The sequence below is a fragment of the Heliangelus exortis genome, chromosome 15 (assembly GCF_036169615.1).
Source record: "Heliangelus exortis chromosome 15, bHelExo1.hap1, whole genome shotgun sequence".
Taxonomy (NCBI): Eukaryota; Metazoa; Chordata; class Aves; order Apodiformes; family Trochilidae; genus Heliangelus; species Heliangelus exortis.
In genome coordinates this window covers 9032448-9059195 of record NC_092436.1, presented here as the reverse complement: position 1 = coordinate 9059195, position 26748 = coordinate 9032448, and the positions used below count along the sequence as shown (strand labels likewise).

The window sequence follows — 26748 nt, the reverse complement described above, 5'->3', positions numbered from 1 at the left end:
GAAAACACAGTCTGAATTTTACTTAAAATCAGCAGCTCCCATTCCTGTTCTGATCCACTGTTTTCCACTTGGTTAGAGTAATAGTGTTAAAGCTGCTATTAGCCAGTAAGGGCATGCTTGCTTTCCAAATGCAAAATTCAAAGTATTTTAAGTAATCAAAAATTTGAGGCAATATTCAATATTTTAAATTTGTAGACTCTTGGTATGCTCCCCACCCTGTTCCTCTCTTGGCAATTGCAGTGTTTGTTGATTTATCCACAACTTTCCAATATTTGGGGTTTACCAGAGTCTTTACTTAGAAACAGCCAACAATCTAATAAGAAAATTAAATCCCCTGGGCAACAGGAGAGAACAGAAATCTTCCATTAATAAAAACTGAGATCAGACCAGAGATTGGATTCTAACCTTTCACAGAAGTAATCACAGCCATACATAATGTATGGTTTGGCTATTATCTAATAAACTTCCATCTTTCTCATTTAAATTGACATTTGTTTTCGTGGCTTGAACTGAACTTTGTAGGGGATGCTTCGTTTGTTGAGGCTTGGAAAGGCAAAACTCGATTTGGAAGAGAGAAAAAAAAAAAAAATAAAAAAATCACGCCTCCAATTTGCAAAAAACGTGAGGGCTTGGCCAGAGATGATCTGCAGGCAGCAATTTAAGCAAAACCCCAGCACAGCGAGTGGTCCCTGTCAGGAACCTCGCTGGTTGAGGTGCTGGAGCAGGTCCAGAGAAGGGCAACTCCAGCACAAGTCCTGTGAGGAAGGGCTGAGGGAGCTGGGGATGTTCAGCCTGGAGAAGAGGAGGTTCCGGGGAGACCTCATCACTCTCTACAACTCCCTGAAAGGAGGTTGGAGTCAGGAGGGGATTGGGCTCTTCTCCCAAGCAGCTCTCAGGAAGACAAGAGGGCATGGGCTTAAGCTCTGCGAGGGAAGGTTTAGGTTGGATATTAGGAAAAAATTCTTTACAGAGAGGGTGATCAGGTATTGGAATGGGCTGCCCGGGGAGGTGGTGGATTCTCCATCCCTGGAGGTTTTTAAGAAGAGGCTGAGTGTGGCACTCAGTGCCACGGTCTGGTAACCACGGGAGGAGTGGATCAAGGGTTGGTCTTGCTGATCCCAGAGGTTCTTTCCAACCCGGATGATTCCGTGGTTGCGGCTGCCGAGCCTCACCTGGCGCTGCGGAGCGCGGAGGTGCGGAGCTGCGCGCTGTTTCCCTTCAGAGTGCGGGGAAGGGACGCGCTCCTCCAGCGGCAGCCCAGGGAAACACGGATCCCAACACCCAGCCCCCTCTGCGCGGCCCATCTCGGGTGAGAGGGGGCTGAGAAGGGAAGGGGGGGAAAGGGGGGGGCAGGAACCCCCTCGCAGTTGCGCTGCCTCCGCGGTCCCTCCGCTCCCGCGTCCCTCCGCGCCCGGCGAGCTGCGCGGCAGAGGAGGATTCCGCACCCCGAAGGTATCTTTGTTCTGCTTGCGGGGTTGTGTTGGGGCTGCGCTTTATTTAGCGAGAGGCGACCGCATGCGTGGGTTTCCCGGTTGTAGGCGGACGCTCCCGTGTGTTTTCAAGCGTCTGGAAGTTGACAAGAGGGGTGGTGGAGTTGGGAGGGGGGGAAAGAGGAGAGTGGTGCCGAGGATCCCTTCAGTTGCAGGTTCGGGTCACTTTGGAGCTTGCTCTTCTTCGAGCTCTGGTTTAAAGGTCATCGTTTGTGTTGTGCTTCCTGAAGGCACCCGCGTTCTGCCCGGTTTGTGTAAGACCGGTGTTAAACAACAATGGAGACCGGGAATATGGCTGTGTTCTTAAAGTCAGAGTCCCTCCTCCTACACCACCTTCCCCATCTGCATAATTCAGGTTTTTAATTCCTCACCTGCCGGGCCGACGAGCAGTGTGAGTGCTGGGTGTGGATTATTTCTGTGGCAAGAGAAAGGACACAAAATGGTTTGGGTTGGAAGGGACCTCTAAAAGTCATCTAGTCCAACCCCCTCTTTGGGTGTATCCAGGACATTTCGGACAGTTTCAGCCTTGAAATGAGACAGATTGCTAAGTTATCAGATGATTGCCTGGTTTTGTAGCACTGTATGACATAAGGAAATTGGGTCAATTAAAAAAAAAATAAATTACAGCAATCTGGAATTGGTAGCATTTAGGTAGATATAAATGAAACAAGCCCGTTCTGTGTAAGATGGATGTGGACTGTACCACATGTTGCCCCGAGGCAAAGATAAGAGTGTAAATTTAGGTTAAGATGAGATTTTTTTCCTGATTATTCCTTGTCTTTGGCACCTTAGTTTTCCATTATCAACTGCAAAAAACCTGAGACCCATTTATGCTATCTCAGAAAACATTGTACATTGCCTAATAGACCATTTGTATCTATGTACTCGCATGCACATGTTTAAAAAATAAAGCAGTAGTTGAGTTACTGCTGTTGATTTTACTATTTGCTGCAAGTTCTCTTGCTATGGTGAAACCTGCAAAAATTCTAGGACAGGGATAAAATCATAGCATTTGGAAATGCTATGGAAAAAACTTTAAAGTTGGAAAAAAACTTTAAAGAACGTGTGTCCACTTGCATTTTTATAGAAATACAGGTTTTGATAGTGCAGATGTCAAACAATTAGATGTGTTTTACTTCACCACCACAGGATTTTGAAGTAGTAGCAGAGGAAGAGCAACACCTTGATTTATGCTATTTGTCTAAAACGGAGCCGTTGAGGAATAAGCTGGAGAATATTAATGTAACCACCCTTTGAGGCCAGGAAATTCCTTTCCCTGCCACCACAGAGGGGTACAAATATCCCAGGGTTTTCTGATCCTGGTCCAGCTTTGAAATCTGTGTTAGCATTCCTGTTAACTTCACTGGAGTATGAGACCTGCAGGTTTTTTTTATCCGGTCTTGAAACACTTCTCATAGGCTCCTTGCCATGCTGTCCCATCTTCAGAGTCTGCAGGGAAAATTTAAATGCCTTTCATAATCCTTAGACAAGATACTTCCTAGGAATGTATGTGCTGCAAATGATGTGGCAGTTACAGATTTTTCAAACGTTGAAAATGTTGCTAAAAAATTCATTTCTTAATTAGATCTGACCCTGAAAAGTGTTAAAGCCAACAAAATTGTGCTGAATTCCATGACAGCAGTCTGCAAATCTGACTAAAACCTTTGTAAGGTTTTCTTGCTCTCTTTTATATACTTTTGTCTTTGTTAAATTAATTACATCCTTTTTTTAGAAGAGTGTTTAATCTTCTGCCTTGTTTGGTATCACTGCCTACCAAAAGTTTTTTTTTCTTTTTCTTTTTCTTTTTTTTTTTTCCAATTTTCTGAATTCTTGCTTTGATAATCCCTGACCATCCTGGATCATCTTCAAAGCAGCCTTTAATTTGGAGCTGTATTCCATGAATAGTGTCTATTCCTTGTTTTAGAAGATGGGGAGCTTGCAGCCCTGCCCTCTCAAACTGCTGAAATTACCTTTTGCTCACTTTGTTCACTTTTTTCCTTGATGTTGAATTGTCAGTCTTCTGAGGCTTTTCTTAGTCACGTTTTGCATGCTCTCTACCATCATGTTTATCAGGCTAGAAATGGCATGAAAGTACAGGAAAGAAAAGCCTGAAGTGCTTTTCTTAAACCTGGAGATAAAGAAGAAATGTGAGATATAATGAGAGTGGGGATGAGTTTTGGAAAAAGATAAGGAGGTGACAGATGAGGTGTAAGTGTAAGCATACAGACATACAGAAACATACTCTAGTAGTGGACAGTCTTTGTGTATAACTAAGAGTGACCTGAAATCTGCTTTTTGCATCAATTACTTTAAGATATTTCAAGAAAGAATTGTGATGTATTAATGATTTATGTATTCAGGATCTACCTATTTCAATTCAGCAATAGAAAGCATTATGAGAATTATCTGTACTTGGCTCAATGTATGGTTAGTAGGAGTGCAGATTGGGTAGCTGTGCTGCTAGGTTTTTTGGTTTGCTGGTTTGTTTGTTTTTTTTTCAACTATAATGTTGTTTCATTGGACTTTCAGGTTAGTGGAGCAGTCATGTGCTGTCTCTAGGTATGCAAACAGCCTCTTTAGAGGTGTAGGGGGTGACAGTCATAGAGTCATAGAATGGTTTGGGTTGAAAGGGACCTTAAAGATCATCCAGTTCCAACCTCCCTGCATGGGCAGGGACACCTTCCACTGGACCAGGTTGCTCAAGACCCCATCCAGCCTGGCCTTGAACACCTTCCTGTGTAAAAGGCCCAACCCAGCTTTCTTGTAGGTCCCCTTCAGGTATTGGAAGGTTGCTCTGAGCTCACTTTGGAGCCTCCTTTTTTCCAGGCTGAACAACCCCAATCCCTCAGCCTGGCTTCACAGGGAAGGTGCTTTGAGCATTTTAGTGGCTCTCCTCTGGACACGTTCCAGGAGCTCTGTGTCCTTATGCTGGGGACTCCAGAACTGGACACAGTTCTCCAGGTGGGGTCTTAAAAGACCCCCACCCCAAAAGGTCTTAAAATCCCCTCCCTCAGCCACTGTCTGTGCTTCTTTTGATGCAGGCCAGGACACAGCTGGCTTTCTGAGCTGCAGGCACACATTGATGGCTCATGTTGAGCTTTTGGTCTGTATTGTTTCAGCTTTACTTAGAAATCCCATTGACCAGAAACCCACCTAAGCAGTCAGATTGGTTAAGTGTGAGGAAAAGATAGTTTTTGTGTGTGGAATGTGGGGATAATAATGATAAATAAAATAAAACCAATTTATAACACATTAATAAATTTCTAGTAAATTACAGTATTTTTAGATACAAATCTTCTTGTAATTAGTGTGCAAATGAGGGACATGGGGATAACTTTCTGAAGGTGTCCTAAAGAATGTCTTGATTTTTCATTTGTCATTTTAGCTTGTTAAAACAAATAGTGCTGATGTCTGGTGCTGTATAGCATTTAGTGTCTAGGCAGAGAAAATGAAATGCTGATTCTTTTAAAATACAGTTTTCTGTCCCTGTTCCCATTTGGATCAGGTGTGTATAGTACAGTTTTTGTTCATGTATATTATTTTAGAAACTGGTGTATTATCTCTGCTGGTTAATGTAAAAATGAAAAACAGGGAAATGTTACACTACAGAGACTTAAGTGTGCTGGATGTTGACTTCCTGGTATTCCTATTTCCTTATTATTTGGGAGTAAAATAAGAGGATGCTTAAAAAAGGAACAAAGCCCTCATGTTACATTCCGGGCTGTCTTGTGATCATTCCTTCCATGGACAAAAATAAGTTGCTTTGAACCTATTATTGTACTTAAGGAGCTCTGGTTGTAAATCTTGCAGTGTGTGTGTGTTGATATAAATCCAGTGCTTGCAAGTCACGTGCAGGAATTGCATTTCAGGTTATGCATTAAGGCATGGGCAGAATTCAGCCTCTTCCTTTACAGTAATTGTCAAGCTGGTGGTGTAGGCAGACACCAGCATCTCATTTGAGGAAGAATTCTGTGTATAAAATGTCCAGGAACACAGCACATGGGCAGCATGACCACCAATGGGAAGTTTGTAAAGTTTTTCCACCCTTTCCATAAGTTTTCATAAGCTTTTCAATAAATTTGTAATAGGTTCAATAAATTGTTCTTGTCACAAAATAAATTCACTCTAGTGATGTTTAGCATATGGCATCCCATTGTTTCCTTTCCTCCTATCAGAAAGTCCATCTTTAGTATTTATTTTGGAATTCACTGAAGTGAGCACATTTGAAGTAGTTCTTTGGCTGAGAACCTGATTTGCTCTGTGCTGGCAAAGCTTTGTAATGCTTTTCCTTCTCCCAGTTGCAAACTCTGCCTTTCATTTTTTATTTTTAGAGTAAATATAGTAACAGTTCTAAGTGTTCAAAAGATAAATGCTGCTGATTATTGCGTATTAAAATCTGGAAGATAGATTGAGGGAAAAGATGGGATGTTTTTATAACTTCTTGTCAATTCTCCAGAATTCATATATTAATGTAGCATAAAGCTCAGTGCCACCAACAGTGGGGAGGCTGTTTTTCTGAAATAAATGTATAATTCTAACATCCAGTCTTCAGAAGAGAGTTGCACTCCATGGTTTGCTTTTTCTGCTTTTGGGTTTCTTATCTGACCCTGTGGGGGTTACTGGAGGAGAGGGAAGAGTAATATTCCAATGCAAATAATATTCAAAGGTTCCACTTAAATTGATTTGAAGTAACCCAGTGCAGAATCATTGGAATTATGGAAAAAATATTCAGCTGAGTTTCTGCAGGGCCTGGGAATGAGAGGCTTGAGATGACCTGACAACTTCTTGGGAAATCTACTTTTACCTATGGTAGAAATGGGGTCTGTGCATTGCATATGAAAAGCATTCTGAAGCATAAAATCTAACTCTAGAGTTATAATCGACCCTGCCTGCCCTCAGGAAGCAGTAGGGGGGGAAAAAAGGAAATAAAATACTATGGTTCATGTTTTGATGGCCTTATGCACAGCTTTGTCAGTCTTGCTACAATTAGAAATACAGCTTAGTGTAGAATAAATTAGAAATAAGGCCTTGTTGTTTGAATGGCAAACAAAACAACAACAGATTTAACTTAAATGTTTTTCTATCATTTAAGAACAAAACCCATGAAAGCATAAATATTTTCTATAATAGACTCAAGGATATCTTTCTCACAGAAATATTTCTGTGAAGCTTTGATACTTCCATTTCTCTAAAAGTTTTAAGTGCAGCACCGATTTATTACCCTATCTCCTGTTTAGGGGGGAAAAATGACGAGCAGAGTAACAGTTTTGGTGAAATTTTGAAACTCTGTGTTTGCCTATTGATCGTATTTGGTTTCCAGCACAAGCAACTGGCCAGCAGTGACCAACTGCAGTAAAAAGTTACATGGAAAAAAATTACATGGAAGGGTTTTAAGGTGGTCTTAGAGAAAACCTTGGTTTTCCTCTTGTTAAAAAAAATCTGAACTCCTACACTTTTCTCCATTTATATAATATTTAACAAATAGCTGATAATGGTACAGAGGCTTTGTTTTCCCTCCCATACTGTACTGCTTTCCCCTGGAAGAGTTGCAGTCTTCTGTAGTGGCTCCCTTGTTTATACCACAAGCTCTTGTGTGTCACTTTTTGTTCCTAAACATCAGCAATTAAAATCATTACTTCACTCATGAAAGCTTATGAAATTGGGATCACTTTAGCAAAATGTTGTCCAGCTTGATTGTTTTTCCTAGAACCTGTATGCTTGGTGTAGCAGATGAAAGAGAAGGTGTAAATTAACATCAGGTACCCAACATTCCTGGAGCTGGATAGTGGGAAGCTGTGATTGGGTCTTAACTTATTCTTGCAGTGGGTTATCTGAAAAGTCAACATGAATATTTGTCCCTTTTAAATTTCAGAACTATTTCTCTTGTAACTGGAAGCTCACTAATGAAAGTAGTCTGGTTTGATTTTTGAGAGGAAAGAAATGAGAGTGTATCAGTGACTAAAGTAAAAGATTACAGTGTGTAATTACCTGGGCCTCTGTGCCAAGGTAAAGATCAGAATCCCTGCCTCAGGGAGCTCTTGGACTAAAGAACTGGATTACATACAAAACTGGACAGGTATTACATCAGCCTGGACATTGCATGCTTTAAAACAACTGTAGCAAGGAAGTGAGAATGAGGGTAAAACCCTAATTTAACTTTGAGAATTTAGCTGCTCCATCCGTTCCAGGGCTCTGTGATACTTGTATTAATATTAACTGTGGATGCTTGTCTAATTCTCCATAGAGAAACTGGCCTTAGAAAATTGGGATGACAGTCACAGGAGATATGGATCCTCTCGTTTTCTGGTCTCTTTGCTTTTTGAACAGTCTGCTCTTGAGCTGAGCTTTTTCTGTCATTCTTCCACCATTAATGGCACAACCTCCTGGAACTGCTACAGACTCAGAGCCAGCAAGAGCCACTCAAGAACTCCAGGTGCTCAGCCTGGGCACATTTTTTTGCGGGACAAGCTTGTAGTAAGTTAGGGGTTTTAGTGATTTTAGGACTTCGGCAAACATTTTGCATGCTTCCTCAGCAGAATATCTTTGTCATTGGGGAGCTATGGACTCTTCTAGAGAGTTGCATGTTTCATTATACACAACATATTGACATTCTTTTTAGTGCTTCCTCAAGACACTTAACTGGAGGTTTGATAGACATAAAAGATATGATTTGAAAAAAAAGGGAGGGAGATGGCCAAATTGGGTGTGTCAAAAGAAGAGAAGGCATAAACAAATCAAGTGTGCTGCTTATTCTATAAGTTCCTAAAAATGAAAGACAATGAAAGCAACAGAAATTCTCAAAAAATCATTGACTTTCTGGATGCCTTTATTTCTTACACAGAAGGCAGTGTTGCAGGGATGGCTGAGGTGACAAAATAATTGAAGCAGCTGCTAATAGCATTTTAAATTTCAGACTGTTTTTATCAGAAAAATGTTTCTCCGCAGATTATAAAGGAGTTGAACAGGTTAACACTTTGCAACTTTTAGGTTTTCTAACATAATTCTTGCTTAAATATCTTGAGAGATTAGTAAATTTGTCCCAGACTCCTTATGCGATTTATGTTGCAGAAATGGGGAAAGGGAAAATATTCCCCTCAGCAGGGGATGGGCAAATATCCTGATCTTAAGAATTAAGTCTTTTTCTCTGGTTGCTAACAGTTACCTTAAGGCTTCATTTACTTTGCTAGGGTGCTCCCATAGCAAAGATTTCTCCTACCATGAAATTATGAAAGCCAGAGACATGATTGGTAAATTATGGTTAACAATCTTCCTGGCCTGCCAAAAGAACATTCTTTAGTTCCAGTGTTGTGTACTGCATTGGGTGAAATTGATGGCATGTGATGAGCTCTGAATTCAATGAGCAGAAAAAGTTTGTATGTGAGAAGCACTGGGGCAGTTTAGAAACTGTGGCTCTTGAGAAATGTTTTGAAATGTCAAATGTTGGTATTTTGTGGGTTACATGAAAGGAAGTGCAGAAAACAAAGAAATCAAGAAGCAAAAATCTTAGTATTTTGTTGTCAGTATCTCTTTAGTAATATTTCATACAGGAAATAATTCCTAGCTGGTGGCTGAGCTTTTTTTGTTTGTTTTTGTACTGGTAAAGGAGAAAAATCCTATTTCCTGGAGTGACACAGGTGGCAAAGCAGTGAGGAGTCTGCTGACCTGATGGGAACTGTGGTCACAGATCCCAAGTGGGAATCCTATCTCTGCTGCATACATTGTTTCCAAGAATGGGTGTACGGAGTGGAGGAGTTTCTGTGGCTTTGTTAGTAATTCAGAAACCACAAGCAAGATTTTTATGGCTTTACAGTCAGAGATGTTTTTGAAAGTGCTTGATGTTTTCTAAAACATGCAAATGCTTCTGAGCTTTGTCAGAAATGCAGTGAGATAGCCAGTTCCTTTCCATTTTTCTATTTTGAGGACTGCAAGAGCAGTTTGGATTTCTAAATTCGAAATTGCAGTGGAAAAAATTACACTTGTAAAGACCCTCAGCCTTTAAGGTTCTCCCATAAAACCAGTGCCTGTACAAATGTTGGAAAGTCTGCATCAGTCTGAAGACCAGGGCTTCATTCTTTTGTATTCCTTGTGTTCATTGTGAGTATCTTTTATCAGCAAAAGATCAGAGAAGTAAAATCATGTTAAATAATCCTGAAGTAAATTGGATTGATATGATTTTTGTTTTGAAAGAGGAAACAATCCTGTTGTGGTTTACAAATATTTAAACGCTTAAACTGTCAGCCTCAATTTTGAATGAGGAAGCAAAATAAAATGCATGATGTGCTCTGAGTTTCTCATACTACGTTCCAGGAGAAACCAAGTTTTGAAAGCAGTTGGCCTGGTTTCAGACACAGATTTTAATGAGATTAAAAGAGAGAATGTGAAAGTTTGATTAGAAAGTTTGTCTGTATTCTGACAATGGGTCCAGGAAGCCAGGGCAGAAAAATATTGTATTTTTCAGTGATAGAATAGATTTGTTTTGGTAAATGAAAAGTAGGAAGCCGTGAGTAGCTATCTGATAATTATAGCAAAGTGTACTAAGTTAGTAGGAGAGAATGTGTACTGTCAGACACAGACTGCAGGAGGTCTGAAAGGCAGTTTTAGTGGCCAAAATGTTTTCTCCTTGACTTCAAGTTTTTCAGCTGGTTATTTGCCAGGAAGAAATTACCCAAGGATTTTGTGGATTATGCAAAGCTTTAATAGCAACCTAATTTCAAAGCAGAAATTAACACTGTAGTCGTCCAGGTTCCTCCAGTTCAGATGAAGATCAGTGTTTCACAAGACAGATGAGTGTGGTGCATTGCAGGATGTGTCAGGAGACCTGGTGCATGAGAAAAGGTCCATTTACTGATGGGCATCCACCCAGCAGAGGGATAGGGAATAGATTCAAAAACACATGTGTAAGTTAAGATCTAAAATTGTTTTTTAAAAGTCTCTCTGAGTATGTATACATACTTTGTCAGCCTCTGATCAACATGTTTTATCAATAAGTAACAGAGATGGTGCAAGGAAGGTTTGGTATTGTGGGTGGTGGGGGAGGTCAGCTTGTGAACACCATCATTTAAATGACCTGGAGTTTAAAAAGTCTTGAGAATCACCGAGTTAGTGTAAAGGCAATAAGAGAAGCTTTTTTGGTCCTTATAACAATGTTTGAAAGGCTGTTTTCTTTCTCATTTAACATGCAGCAAGGACATATGGGAGAAGGCGAGGTAACAATATTCCTATTTAATTTTCTGATGTTGACAATGTCTCATGGGAGAAATAACATTAAGTTGTTACTAGAGGGCAATCTCCAAATTTTACGATTATAAAACATCAGTTTCACATAAGTTTACATAGTCTGCATGCCATAAATAAACATTTTAACTGAATTGAGGTAGTATTTCACAGTAGTACTATTGAAGCTGAAATGATCACAGTCCTTACAGTGGACATAATCTGTATGATTTGTGGCACTAGAGGGCTTTGTTGCTGTGTTTGTGTGTGTGTTGTGAATGCCAATGCTGGAGAAGTTTATTATGGTTCTTTTGGGTGCTGGTGGTTTTCTTGAGGCAGCCTAGATTATAGTGAATATATATCCTGGCCCACTAGCTTAAAGAACCAGATCCTGCAAGCATGAATGTTGAATTGTTTAACAGCAGTGGTAATGCTGATGAACCTTAAAAGGTTGTTTATTTATGGGATATTGCTTCCTTCCAACAATACCTGCAGGACTGGGGTCTTAAGAGATGAGACAAGATGTGCATATCTGTTCATTAGGAGAAAACAAAATAACATTTAAGTCTGTATTACAATATTTTTATCATAGTAGGAACCAGGCTTACCTAGCTACAGAAATAGGCCTGACTGGAGTTGATTTTTCTTTTAATTAAAGAATTTTAATTAAAAAAGATTGGCAAAAACAAAGAACTGAGCCTTCATATACATTCTGTGGACTGTGGATTTTATTGTTGGTTTTTGGTTGTGGGGTTTTGTTTTTCCTTCCAACTTGTCAGCTCTTTGATTTTTGCATGGAAAATGTCTGGATTTTGGAACTGGTCAAATTTTCTGTTTTCAAGATGATTTATTTTCAAAAATTAATTTATTTCAAAGGAAGAAACAAGAGCAGGATAAATAAACATTACCAATACATTAACTGGGATAGCTTGTAATGAATTCTGAACAAGCATTCATAGTATATCACATCGTAGACAAAAGGAAACGTACTGTAAAAGTTCTAGCACACCTTATTTATTTGCTTACTTTACCTATATATATTTATTTATTTATAATATGTTCCTTAAATTAGAAGTCTAGTTAGTTTGTTGTCTAGGTATTGAAGACTGTAACTAAAGGCTGAATTCATGGAAGAGATCAGCTTGTGTGCTCTATTTATATTATATACAGTTGCATTTATAAATGCAAGAATCTTTATTAAAAGTAATACATATTATTAAGGAAGTCTGTGATAAAGAGTTATCATAGAAGAATACTGGGCTGTGAGGGGAAGCCTGCTTGCACCATTTTTGTTTAGAGTGAGTCCATTAACAAAACTCTGTTGTAACATTTAAGTGAAGTTGCTTCTAGGAGTGGCACAGTATTGTCTGGTTTTCAGTCTTCATTTGCAATAAATTACAGTGGGTCTTCCTGTTTTTCTCAGGGTTTTTTTTTTTTTTATTTGTTATTTACAAATGGTTTATGATATGTTTTGATATTAGGTAATTTAAACATGAGTCATGTAATATATTTAACCAGTAGAATTCTTGTTTTCCTGTCTTCATGGTGAAATTTTATCTGCTCACTGTAAGAAGCTGTTCACTGGAAAATGATAAATGTGGCTTAAGTTTCAGTGATGTCTGCTATTGGGAAAGTCCCAGAAAAAAAAAAAAGTCTTTATTCTCTTCTGGTTTTACACCATTTTTAAAGAAATCTAGTTGGAAGCAAAGTACAAGGAAAAATGGCCATCCTGAGCATCCATTAGAAATACTGTTTTGTTTCAAATTGTCATAGATGTAGTGCAGTTGTGGAGAAAGTAGCAACTTTTTCTCTGAAATAGTGAATTACTGAATGACTATGAGGGTCATGTGAAATTGAGGACATAACTGCTCATTCAGAGGGCAGACTGCAAACATTTCTACAGCTAATGCAGCAACTCGTGCATTTTTAAAAAAATTAAGTGTGTGCTTTGTTCTGTTAGTGTGGGTTTTTTTCCTTTTTTTTTTTTAACTCCTTCTTCAGGTCAGTCCTCACTCTTTCCAATGGAAGACGGGTTCTTGGATGACGGGCGTGGGGATCAGACTCTTCACAGTGGGTTAGGATCACCTCACTGCTTCTCCCATCAGAATGGAGAAAGAGTGGAACGGTATTCCCGGAAAGTCTTTGTCGGCGGATTGCCACCAGATATTGATGAAGGTAGGCCCAGAAAATCTTATCCAGAAAAGCTCCTTCTGGCTTAATGGCAAAACTGGGGTGTGAAGCCCTTTGTCTGCTAGCTAATGAGTTATGATTTTCCAAACTCTGAGATGTTTAATTGGTCTTTGCATATAACCACTTTCAGTCCACGGCAAACACGATATAAATCAAACCAGTTGGGGCTCTAGCATTCTGCTGCCATTGAAGAACAAAATCCTGCTACCACACACAATTAACTGACTGTTCTAAGTGTAACAATTAGAAAAAAAGGGGTGGGGGGAGGGTTGGGAATAGATGCAAAAACAAACCAGGCACCAGAAGTCAGTATTAAAAAAAAGTATTGCTAGTAGTTCTTTAAAGTTTGCATAGTCATAGCTCTGTATTTGTATGATTTATGCATAGTTCTCAGGAATAAATCTCAGGATTTATTTCCAGCAATGATTATGTCCTGTGGAAGCTTCTAACATGTGCCTAGTGAGGAGTGAAGCTGTACAGAGGCTTTAAAAAAAAGTATACATCATGCATAAGTGTTGTGAAGCTTTATTTCAGAGTTCTGTGATTATGAGTGTGCTGGGATAGTGGTCAAAGCATCTGCAGCAACTGTTAATCTGAAAAGTTGCCCTTTTTTATTTTGAATTACAGAATTGTTAAAAACCCACTTTTTGTGTCAAGGAGAGTGATTGTAGCGCATTGCAATGCGTTGTGCTGTGATGGGACAACCTAACTTTCATGTCAAACATAAAAGCTACTTTATTATTGGAAGGTCAAACATAACATGGTGTTTGTAAGATCATTTTTCCTCTTGTAGTAATTTGTTGGTGTTGTTCAGGAAAAGCAGAATTGCAGCTGGAAGACTTCTGTGGAACCAGCACATGCAAATTTATACCAGTAATTTGAGGTCAAAGGAAGAATTGAAATGGATTCAAGAATTGCTTCTTGATATAGTAATATGTTCTTGCCATCTCTCCTATAAAATTACAGAACTATGTCCTGCAAGTTTACTCTGTGTTGGTTTGAGGTCAAGCTCAGATGTTTGCACATGTGGCAGTGGCATGTGATATGAACAGGCATGGCTGGGTCTTATGATAGTTGCTTCATTTTTTTCCAGTCTTTCTGCATCTATTTGCCAAGCTGATTGCTTGCTAGCAAGTCAGCATATTGTCTCTAAACTCTGTGGAAGGATAGTTGAAGCTGGGTTATTAAAGCTGTGTAGATGCAGTGACTCCATTTCTGAGTTTGTGGGTTGAGTTTTTATTTATATTATGATAGGAAGCAAAAGCTTAAGCTTTGACCTGTCTTGTTTTTTAATGTGTGTTCTGACTTGTCATAAAGATTCCCCATCAGCTAGTAAGCATTGCTGTGAGCTGCTAAACCCTTAGGGTCACAAAATATTTATTTATAGGATGAAGCTACCTGAGCGAAATTGGTGTTCTTTGAATGTCTTTATTTAAATTTAAATTTGTGTCTTTTCCCTCCTCTCTTTACAGATGAGATCACTGCTAGTTTTCGTCGCTTTGGACCTTTGATTGTAGACTGGCCACACAAGGCAGAGAGCAAATCTTATTTTCCTCCTAAGGGTAAATATCTGATAATCAATAACAAACATATGACCATTTTAAAAGATTTTTTTCTTTATCAGACTTCATTTTAAATGAGATTTTTCTGATAATGACCCAGTGTTTAGGGTAGAAAAGAGGTTAAATCCTTGGGATTCTCACGGACTTCTGAAATTTAGAACGTGACTTTGAAATTACTCTTCATTAGGCTTTTCCTTAACTTCCTGGGTTTACTTTACTCCATGTTCCTTTCTCTCCCCCCGTTCTTTGTTTTTGTAATAACAGTCAAGACTAGTACAGAACCTATGAAGGATTTGTATTTTGTATTAACAACCATCCTGGCAGGTTTGCCTCTGCAGCTGTGACTTTGGTTCAGTTCATACTGCTGATTTATCCTTTTCAAAGAATATGGGGGGAGACATGCTAGTTCTAAAGCTCCCTGCTTTCCTTCATGTTTCTGCAGAGGATTTGCAGGATGCTGGGTTAGAAATGTGTGAAAGTATCCTAAAGTTTGTCACTTATGTATGGTAGCATGATGGTGTGGTGCCAAACATAATTCTGGGTTAAAGTATTATCCCGTAGGCTAAGAGACAAAAGAAATTGTGTGTTTATGTTCTCTTTTTTTTTGTAGGATATGCATTTTTACTGTTCCAAGATGAAAGCTCTGTACAGGCACTGATTGATGCATGTATTGAAGAAGATGGAAAGCTCTATCTTTGCGTTTCCAGCCCCACTATCAAAGACAAACCAGTAGGTAGAAGTGTCAAGGGCTTGCACAATTCCTATATGATAACCAGAAATTGCCTTCTTCAGAGTCCTTTTTTCTGTCTTAAGAGTGTTAATGTTTAAATCTCTTTAAAGTGTCAAATTAGGTTCCCAAAGAGAAGAACAACACTTTTTTAGAACTGGACATTAAAAAGTTTTTTAGTCTAGTTACAATTAGTATTTTTGTTAGAAAAAGGTTTGCTAAATTACACCACTGGTGATGTAATAAATTTATTTCCAGGCAGTTATTTTATGCTTATTATTGAATAAAATGTAGAATTCATCTTGTCTTGAGTGTTGCATGTAACATGTTTTGACAGAGAAAAAAAAAAGACAAAAACCATCATGTGGCACTGAACTGTAAATTATTAACACAAGTGGTTTGGGGGCTGATTCGAGTCTGTTAGTAGATGGAGAGGCTTCTGCCATATCCCTGTACTTCAAATTTGACCAACTACAGGCAAACAAAAAGCAGCTGGTTTGGCATAGTAAATAACCATGCAACTTTGTGCCCTGGAGCCTGTTGCATTGAGATAACACTTGGCTAGAACAGCATGAATGGCATAGATACGTATGTGTGGTTTGTACAGCACAGCTCAGTCATGATTAAGTAAATGTGTGAGTAGAGGATGAGTTTTTTCCCCAGAAATTTGGGTAACAAGGAAATGTTGAAATTCAGTATGATCAAATGGTCTGTCTTAGCAGAGCTTATTACTTTTTCATTTTGAGAAATGGTTGCTGAACAAATAGCAAATGAGTTGAGAGCATACAGCCATTTTAAGAGCTTTTCTTCTTTGTAGGGTGTTGTTTTAATTTATATTACTGAGATACTTTGAGTTGTGAATGGTTAAAAAAAAAAGGCTTTTTGTCCATAGGTTCAGATCCGGCCTTGGAACCTTAGTGATAGTGATTTTGTTATGGATGGTTCACAGCCTCTTGACCCACGAAAAACCATTTTTGTTGGTGGTGTTCCTCGGCCTTTACGAGCAGGTACACTGCGTGTTCCTCAGCACTGGGCATGTTGAGTATGCAGTCTGGTTTGGGGAGCAATGGGGGAAAGAAATTGTTTCAGCAAGGGAAGTATTAAGTGTTCTTGACACTTACAGTGGGGGACGTGAATACAAGTGGACTGTTTCATTTGATGCAGCTTACCAAGGCTACACCACTGTTTCATTTTCCTTTCTGATTTAGTGGAACTTGCAATGATAATGGATCGGCTGTATGGAGGGGTGTGCTATGCTGGAATTGACACAGACCCTGAGCTGAAGTACCCAAAAGGAGCTGGGCGGGTTGCATTTTCTAATCAACAGAGTTACATAGCTGCTATCAGTGCTCGCTTTGTTCAGCTGCAGCATGGAGAGATAGATAAACGGGTAAGGTCTTCAAACATACTCTGTTTTTTTTGTTTTTTTTTTTCAGTGGTTTCTCTAGAAATGCTTTTCTGTGTAAATGTGTGTCATAGTGAAGGCTGTAAATGTTATATCAGATTAATTGCATATTTAGGGGTAGATTGTGCCACTTAGATACAACACAGAATGAAAATGAAGGAGTGGTACAGAGCTGTTGCTTCTGGAACGTGGGAGGCAACTGTGAAGCAGACTTTTCTCAAATTGCTTAGCATAATGGGAAGCATGTCAGCTGCCTTGCCCTTTTATAAGGATATTGCACTTGTCATGTACTCCCACTGCGAGTATTTGCACTTCCAGTGTTTGTATAATGTCAGGGAGTTAAGGTATCTGTCAAGGATGGAGCAGTTCTTAGCCTTGTCCTTCATCTTTTGAGAGAGTGGGCAGAATCTGGCCCGAGTGTTACACACTGTGTGCCAGGTGTTCTTAAAGAGCATCATAGTTATGCATTGTAAACTCCTTAGTGTGCATCACAGCTTCACTTCCCCTATGTAAAGGCTGTGTTCAGTTATTTTATTCCTTTATTATTAAAAATGAAATGAATATGCTAAATGGCTCTGCACTTTGCTTGCCTCTGCCCTCTCATCTACATAAAATGGGACTTTGCCAGTTACAGTGATCTTTAGGCCACCGTTTTGAGAAGCTTGGATCCTTACATCTACTGTTCCATCTAATTCATGCTTGTCTCTGGATTTTTCTCACATGAAATGTAATTACATGTCATTATTGATCTTAATTCTGTAATTACTAAAGAGGAAAACCTGCAAATTTAGCTGATAAGCTGCTTATCATTTAATTTCTGCTTTGGCTATAACGCTTGGGTAGAAAAACTGTAACAACAATTTGACTGTGGGCCTGCAAATTGGAATGTCTTTGTTCTAATCTTGGCTCTGAAATAAGTTCTGTACAGCTTTGAACAAATAATTTGGGCTGCCCTTGTGCAACTTCTGCTTGCATAAGCAGACACTTGGGTGAATAGGTCCATTGAAGCTGGTGGGACTACAAATTTAAGTAAGTACTTGTGAACCCTAGCAAAGATTTTGCAATCTTTCCCCTTCCTTCTCTCCTCCCACTCCTCCTTATTTCCCCATTTTGCATGTAGTTTAGATGAAATATGGGGACATAAATGCTCAAAGTATTCATTGTAAGAGGGGCTGGGTGCATGAGAGATAGACAAGTGCAACAGTGGCAATAGTATTTTTATTAATAAGGTATTATTAATATTTTTTCTAATAATTTTTTTTTGCAAAAAATAAGCATAAAAATTGTAACAGGAAAGGATTTCCTGTACAATTAGGAAGGTGCTGCTAAATGGTGTGCCCTTCAAAGAGATAATGCAAATTAAATGCTCAGTGGCTTGCAGCACCCACCACTGCAGAGATTCTGATGAGTGCTGCCACCCTAAGCCCACCTGATGAAGCTTCTGTAGTTTTAAGCTATTTCTCTATTGTTGGGAAACCTCAATATACCTAACACCAGTAAGGCCACATTTGCCACGTGCACTTCAGCACAAACTGAATAAATGGTCTGAGGACCCTGACTGATGTCTGTGGGGTGCAAACTTGCACAAAAGCCAGTGCTGCAATTAACAGGCTAAAGCAAGCAGGGGTCTCATTACCTGTGCTGTAGTTTGGCCTCTGAATGTGTCTGGGTAGACATAATAGAGCAGGGGAATTGCCATGTTAAGGAAGCCTGCACAGCTTATTTGTAGGTTCTCACCTTGGCACTTGTGGAAGACAACATTCATCAATTAATAACCAACCTCAAACTACATAGCAGAGTAGGTGATGTAGGTAGAACAAGATATTAGGAGTATTTTTTTACCTCTGCTCTTTTACAAGTTCATTCTTCTGAGTTGTCATGGAGGGATGTTTTGGAAACTTAAGTCTAGCAATGGAAGAGGAGAAAAACTGAGATTAAAAGGAAAAAAAAAAACTGCTGTAGTGTCTCCCAGTAGTTTATGTGTACTTTTAGCACAAATGACATGAAACTATTGTACGTGCCCTGTCTGGACTGTGATAAAACAGGGTAAGTTTAGAAATTCAGGGACTTATTTGAATGAGCTGCCATACCTCTGAGTATACAGGTAGAACAGAGGAATACAGGACAGACCATACCTAAGCCAAGTGCAGAAAGAACAGGTTATCAGTAGAGGCAACAGTCACAGTCTGGGTTTTTGGAAATGTTTTTGAAGACACCCAAGTAAAAGACCTTTAAAGAAAGCTCACAGGCTCTTCTAGAACAGGAACTTTTAGCTGTTTTTCTTAAGTGTGAAGTTTTGTGCTGAGTTTCTGATGTGTCACATGGATTTGTGACAGCTCTGGAGGAAAGGAGTGGAAGTGATTATTGGTTTTGAGGTGAATTTGAGGATGGGAGTGCTGCAGTTGTGATTTAAACATGTGGACATGTCTAAGTCAACTGTGCTGGAGCCAACTTGGATATTGAAAGCAGCTCCAGAGTGCTGTGAGCAGGGTGTTGTAGCCCGTGATAGAGCAGCCTTGGCTTGGGTATGCAAATGCCTAGGCTGAAAACCAGTATTCTGCAGATGCTGCAGTGTAGCTGTATCCTTGGATCACCCACTGGTAAGTTCTTGTGAGTCATTATCAGTCAAGAACTTGAAACTTCTCTCCTTTCTGTCTGCTGTATTGAATTACTGTTCATCATTTAGCCCTTAATGGCAGCAGCATGGGTTGCCATCAGCCCTACTTTAAGCTTCTCATTTGATCCCAAAAAGATGAGGTGGGTTTCCCTTTTTCAAGAGGACTAAGACACAGAAAAAGCAGAAATGTGCTGTTTACTGAAGATAATAAACAAAAATTTTTAAATATGGAAATTCAGATGTAGAAATTTGCAGACTTTTGGCCACTTTTGCAGATTTTTGGCCATATTAATCTGTAGTTAGTGTTGTGAAAACTTTCCATTCCTGCCTGAAGAAATAGGAGTGTAATTGTGCATCCCTGTACTTAAAAGTAAACCCCCAGAATGGAATTCTCCAGTTTGCATGTGAATCTCTCTATCAGTTCTACAGCAATGGGTGAATTGGTCCTTTCAGTGCATCAGTGATGTTTGATACTGATGGACAGCATCGGTTTCTGGGTTTTTTTATGGATCAAGGAGGAGAGTGTGAGCAGGATTTTTCTCAATTTAAGTGCCTGTACTTTTGAATTTTTAATGGTTATGATCAAGTGTAATGAGGGGAAGAATCCTTGAGGGTGGTGTTCCCTGCTACAGAATTGTGATCCCAGTCCTGCTAGAACACAGATAGCAAGTAGTATGGAATTTTTTATTCTCTCCATTGTTATGAAGACTTGTAAGCTTTCTTCTCATTTTCTGAACACAGGTGGAAGTTAAGCCATATGTCTTGGATGATCAGCTGTGTGATGAATGTCAGGGGGCCCGTTGCGGTGGAAAATTTGCTCCGTTTTTCTGTGCTAATGTTACCTGTCTGCAGTATTACTGTGAATATTGCTGGGCTGCTATCCATTCACGTGCTGGCAGGGAATTCCACAAGCCCCTGGTGAAGGAAGGAGGAGACCGCCCAAGGCATATTTCATTCCGCTGGAACTAAATGATCACTGCAGTGCTCATATGCAGGCCTCAAATTAAGTGCACTCTTCTGTTATCCTGATTGTCCCTACCCAACCCTCCCCTTTCTCTTCTTCAAGATAGCATGTCCTTTTGTAGTAGTCTGTAATTTAACAATAGTATAATGAAAGAATGACCTATAATATGGGTATTTTGTAGAATCTTGTCATTGAAAACTGTATTGGGAACTCCTTTTCGTATCGATAACACGTTGCAAGTGAGTTACCTTCTCTTGTCTTTACTATGGAGAGAACACTTAATTTCATGCAACATTTTCTTAGAGAGAAAAATATTAAGAAAAGAGAATTGAAACAATAGAGTATTTTGGTTTTTTAATTAAATTATTGTTAATAAAGAACATAAGAATACTTTTATTAAAATAACTGTGTAACAATAACACTATCAGTCTGTTCTGACACTTTTCCCCCAGGGAAGCCTGTTTTTGCCTCTCTTTTTGTTTTGACTTTGGATTTTTCCAGCAACAGATGAAGTTAGCATTTACCTACCAACAGGAAAGAGCATGTTTAAAGCAACAAAAATGCATGAGCAAGGTTGAAGCAGCATTATAATAATGATCTTTTTAAAAAAATCTGCTAAGGGTTTTGAGGTTGAAATTTTAGCTCAGTATGTATCTGACCATGCCTCTGACTACCACCCACATCCAAATTACTAATGAGATAGGCAGAGCTTACTATATTTTAATGAAAATTATTACATTTTAAGAATTCCTGAATGTAAAAGTTGAGTAAAGTTACTACTGAGGGGGGAATGCACTTTTTTTTTTTTGGGGTTTTTTTTTTGGTTTGTTTTTTTTTGAAGAGAACTCAATTGTCTGGTTACAGCCCTAGAAATCCTACCAAAGCTAGAGGAATGACAACTAGGTAACTGGCGTTTCCTCTCCTGAAGGATAAATATATAGATTTTATTTTTGATGGCTATATATAACTCTATATCCTAATATACTAACATTCATCAGGGGCCAGCCTTTGTTCTCCATTTTGGCATGAAAAAGTAGAAAACCTAAAGATACCTCAAGGATATCACTGATTTTTACTGAAGTTTTGATATTCCATTGTTTCACACAAACTAAAATTGGCTGCTTATTCGTTTCCCATCTTGGATGTAAACTTAGTTTTAAATACCCTCTAACTTAGTTGTAACAGAAGGCATGAACTTAAGTAGTTTCCAAGACTTGTTTGCACTGATTTCAGAATTTGTGCATGAAATGGTGCAAGCGTGCATATGCCTTTCTTACTCTTCCTGTACAAAGAATCCCAACTACAGTTCCATCTCTTCAGAACTTAAAATGGGGAAATAAAGAAACACAGGTATTTGAAGTGCCAACATTGCTAAGTTAATGCCTACTTTATTGTGAATAAGTTCTACCTTGAGAAGCATTAACACAGTACATGTTAATTGAATGACAAGAGTGGGTGCAGGGGTTTAGTTTGAAGAGTTGAATGAAGGAGTAGTTCTGAAAATTTATTTTTATTACTTTTGAACTAATGCCCTGGCCAGCTTCCCAAATGATTATTTAGCAGTGTGCAAACAAAACAAATGTAGTGGCAATCTTCTGAACTGCCTGAGTGGCATGGTACCATCCTAGATTCTCTCAAACCAAAGACTTGCCTCAGCACTGCTTGGAAAACATCTGCTTTGTTAAAAGCCTTTTTTGCACCCACCTCTCTCCCCCCCCCCCCCCCCAAATCCCCTGCCCTAGCCCAGATTATCTTTATGAGAAGCAGTTTTTATTTTCAATACAGGCTTTAATGAACTATACCTTACCAAGTTCCAAAGGTCAAAATGGAGACATTTGCTGTCTACTAGTCAAGTATAGAAAGGGAGCTGCTTTTAATGAAATCCCTGAAAATATTGACAACAGTAATGCAAATGCAGAGTGCTCTTGTGTAGATTGTCAGGGACTTTTTTTTCTCTGAAGTACATAATTATAGTTGGAATGTTCTTTTAATTTTTTTAATGCTTGTAGGTGGCTTGGGGTGTGCTATTGTGCCGATCCTACCCAGTAAACAGATGAGATGGGTTACCATTACAAAAAAATAACACTGTTTGAGAACTAGCTTTGAATAATAATTTTCCCTTTGTACATGACCTGCTGAATTTCGGTACAGTGTTTTTGTAGCTAACTTATTTTGTCATGCACATAATGTATATTTGTTATGCACTACTTTTGTATATCTTGTTTTTCCAACAGTGAGCATTTTTAGGCACACTTTTCACTGACGGGATATCTCTTTATGCAATACCTCAATTTTTCATATTGCAAAGAGTAGCTTTTTGTACTTTTATTACTGAGAGATCTTCATATACTTCATTTTTTAATATAAATAATTTTAATAAATTTTATTTTCTTATATTCTGCTTTTTATACATTTCAGTGCTCTGCATACATTTTGAATTATGGATGTTGTGCACTGGCAATGCTATTTTAGAATCTGCAGAGAAAAGAAAGCATGTTGCTTAAACATCTTAGCCCAGCACCAGGTATTTGGTGTACATATAATTTAAGAAATAGTATATGTAAAGTTGAGAATTAAAGAAGAAAAGCATGAAAATGACAAATGACACAGTCTTTAGACCCGTGAAATTTAAATGCATAAATATAGTGTAGAAATTTAAAAGTAAAGAAACATCGAAATTGTCTACCGCTTCTTACTAAGTTTTTAAAAATTATACACAAATGCAGACGTTTTTGGTGAATGTTTAGCCATTTTTAATATTAATAAAAATTGATGTTAGGTGTTTGATGCAGAAATGTGTCTGCTCTTTTAAATTATATTTAAAGAATAAAAGAGAGCCTGCCAGGTGGCAGGCATGTAATGTTAGTATGCATGACTAATGTAAGAAATTGTTATTCTACTAATATTCACTTGTGGTTGTGTGACAAGCGTGTTTACAGATTATTTGGTTACACTTCGATTTACAGGGCATAAACAATTATATACATTACTCTGTACTTAAATAGTGATTACAGGTCCTTCTGATTACATGGGATTTGTAGTTGGGGTTACCGTGTAGCTCCAAACATAATTAACATGTAATTGGGTTCCCAGTCTTAGGGTATCACTTCAATTTGCAAAGGGGTTGATAAGCATGTAGTTTTCTCACACTAGCATGGCACTGGCCATGTATTTACAATGTAGTTACAGAGTAATTACATGGTTATTTTTGCAATGTAAAATAAAGTGTTTCTGATTATTTTATATGTAAAGGAACCCCACTGCCCCGTGCTTTTTGGTATAGTATCTACTTCTCCATACACAGACCTCTGCAGAATGCAAATAGAAAACTTGCAGTGAATGAATTTAGTGTTTTATAAGGATGCTGTTGGAAAGACTTGATAATTCACCCCTCTTGTTTTTGAAGAGTAAAACCTTCTGTTTAAAGGTAATTTAAAACTTGAATGTGATGAATTGTGGCAAGTTAACTTCAAGTTATGTGCAATACCTATTTCAGACTTCTGGAAGATCTTTGCAGTGTAATTCTTTGTTTTTAATTGCAGACATTTAAAAATGTCATTTTCTACTGTTCTAGTAAATCCTCTTTCTTGCTGGTGTTTCTAAAGAAAAGAATCAGAAATCAATCTTTCTACTAATGTAAATTTGAGATTATTTTTAAAAAATGGAATAAAAGGTTTTGGTCATTTGCTTTATTTTATTATCTTATTTTAAAGCTACTGTGATAGCATTGTAAGAATTGGGACAATATTGTATTCAACTGTTTTATTTTTTATATTTTTAAATTTTAAAGTATAATTAGTTTTTATAATTTTCATCAGATTTTTTGTTATATTTTTTGGAAGTGAAACTTTTAGCAAGTGGGTGTCTAGTTTTTACTAATCCCTAATATGTTTTTCCCCCCAATGTATTGCTCATATTATCAGAAGGAAAAGTTATTTAAGTATGTCAGTTAATTGTACTACTTGGCTGAATTTCCATATAGTTTTTACTGTGTATGGGGAGGTTGTAGTATTTATTATAGCATTTTAAATAAGGGTAATTCATTTTTTATTAAAGTCATTTTCACGTTTAAGTTCATATTTTTGTATGTTCTACTCTAAGTTATATAACACAAGTTACTTTTTTTAAAGAGTTCATTTGTTGAAGTGCTAGTGAAAATTAATGTTATTAAATAGTTTGCAAATGACTATTTATACCAGTATGCATATAATTTTTAAATATTTGTAATGTGAGATGTTGAATGAATAAAACTTTTAACTCAATCTTCCTCCTTAACCTTTTTATTTTAAATTACCTGGTAGAAACATGTTTCTTTGTGGCTGAGGCTCACAGGACTCGGGGAAGTGATTCTGATCAAGTTTACAGCACAGATCTGGCTGTAAAATGTGCAAAGTGCTGTAGACTTAAGTTCTTCAGTCCTTTTCTGGTCAAAAGGGGGAGTGTGGTTTTGTAGGGGGGTGTGAGGAAGGGTGTAACCAGTTGAGAGATGCCAGGAACACTGAAAACTGTAGCAGATTGGTATAAATTCAATGTGCAGTGCTGCAGAAATGGAAGGGGTGAGGTCTGGAGGGCTGTAGAGCTGCTCTTTGTTAAATCAGGCTGCAAGAAGAATCCTTTTTTCACTGCTTGTGTCCAGATGTTGTCTTTAGGGAATGTTGAATGCTAACTACTTAATTTTGTGAATTTGGTGCTTGTGGAGTATTCGCTAGAAATAGGCTGTGGCTGTGGAAAAGTATTTTAGCAGCTTCAGCACTGCTGTTTCTATTTTTTGCTCAGCCTTATGGGTATCAGCCTAGACAAAGAATCGTATTGGGATCTCTTGTTTCTACCTTGTGCTCTCTGCAGCTAATTCATAGATGAAAAGATGAAAACCAGTGAACAGCTATGAAATCAAGCTAACTGGGCAGGCAAAATTCAGAGAGAAGGATACCCCTGGGGCACACATAATGCATCGTGTAAGTCAGATACAGCTGGGACAGAAAGATAACGAGGCTCAGACCAGAGGAGAGCCAAGCAAGGAAGGCATGGACAGACAAGGATTCTTTTTAAATTGTCCCATGGTTGTGATCTGATACTAACAGAAGGAAAAAGTTGAGCTTTTTAAAGAGTTTGCCTTTATTTTAAAATATCTAAACTCAAAATGTCCAAAAAGTCTTGTGAAGTGTTACAGCTTTATGTATCTGCCTTTCAAGGTCTCTTTAACAGAAACTGCTTAAAGGATTCAGAGTTTTGCATCCTCTGTTGGTAGGAATTCCACAAACTTTGCTGGTTTTCATACTTCAATTAAACTTGAACGAAAGACAATTCTGATTGGTTTGAAAGCAGCTCTGGTGAGTGAAACAGTGAGTTGGAATATGCATATATACCTTGTGAGAAAAAAAAAACTGTTGCCAAAAGTACAGTACTGTGGTAGGAATCAAATGGTTCTCACTGTGCTGGCCAGAACTTCGCTGTTGGCATCTGAGTCAATCTCTCCTCCCATCATCTAAGGAATGGTGTTGGAAATGTTAAATAGATGTTGAGCGTGCTTTTCTGTGGGTGCTTCAGGAAATGCAGCTCTTAGAGAATTGAGCTGTAATGGGATTAGTTCTGCAAGATGCTAATCAGTTCTCACTGGCTTCAGATGATGCAAACTTAGAAGCTGATGCCTTTAGAAACCAGTTTTTAACAAGAATGAAGAGTTTCACTGGTGGTGGCATGCCTATAATTCCAATTACTTAAAATAGCTACTTAAAAAGAAAATGCTGATATGCTTTGGATCAAAATTACAGAGTCTGGAGATGTGTTCTCTGCCCAGTGAATAATAAGTTCCTCAGTGCTGCATTTTGTGCCAGCCAAGCAGCACCAGACGTTATTGACCAGCTTATAGCATGTGATTGGCTGGCAAGGGAAGCATTATCTCTTTGTTCTCTGTGTTGGTATTGGTAGGAAATAGTCATAGTTCAGCCTCTCCCGATGTGATAACAAGTTCTTGACATTGTTTTCAACTGCAAATGGTCTTTTAGAAAGCATGTGCTTTTCAATGGTTTATCTGATAATATTTTTTAAGAAGTACGATGGACTGGAAATTTGGTCCTGGAATATGGGGAGTTCAAGTCTTTTGATGCCCCGGTGGTGGAATGAACAATATATTTCAGAAACAAGGCACTCCCTCAATCCCTGCCTGATTTCAATTCAGTATAAATTCATTTTTATTATTTATAAATTTATATAAGTATAAAATTACAGGTGTTTATCAGGATCTAGAATCTGATTTACAGCTGAGGATTTGTATAATCTAAAATTTTCTACACATGAAGCTTTCAAAATATTCTGTTGAATGTGTAATAAAGTAAATATTATTACATAGGCAGAGACTAAAAAATTCAACCCAATTAGGTGAAATGCCAAAAATCCAGAGCATTCAAAACTAAAATTAATTGCTCTTGGTTGTGATGTGACTTTGGCTAATTGTGAATTGCTGAGAAGTAACATTCTAGGAAAGATGATATAACAGATCCCTTTTGGGTTTCAGTTTGTCCTGAAAGTATAAATAAATGTTACAGGTGGACTCCTGAAGATGGAGATATGGCTGCTGGGT

The 26748-nt window shown here is 38.3% G+C and overlaps 1 protein-coding gene across 2 annotated transcripts in view; it reads left to right on the top strand.

Moving 5' to 3' along the window:
* Window positions 1–24430, top strand: part of CPEB4 (cytoplasmic polyadenylation element binding protein 4) — a 40916-nt gene extending 16486 nt beyond the window's left edge. Inside the window, exons 3-9 of one of the 2 annotated variants that reach the window (XM_071759050.1) lie at window positions 10673–10696; window positions 12705–12878; window positions 14366–14455; window positions 15066–15184; window positions 16075–16189; window positions 16391–16572; window positions 19946–24430. In XM_071759050.1, the coding sequence (XP_071615151.1) occupies window positions 10673–10696; window positions 12705–12878; window positions 14366–14455; window positions 15066–15184; window positions 16075–16189; window positions 16391–16572; window positions 19946–20173 (932 nt within the window). In that variant the 3' untranslated portion in view covers window positions 20174–24430. The remainder of the gene's footprint in view (window positions 1–10672; window positions 10697–12704; window positions 12879–14365; window positions 14456–15065; window positions 15185–16074; window positions 16190–16390; window positions 16573–19945) is intronic. The other variant, XM_071759051.1, reaches the window with a different exon arrangement.
* The last annotated feature ends 2318 nt before the right edge of the window (window positions 24431–26748 follow it).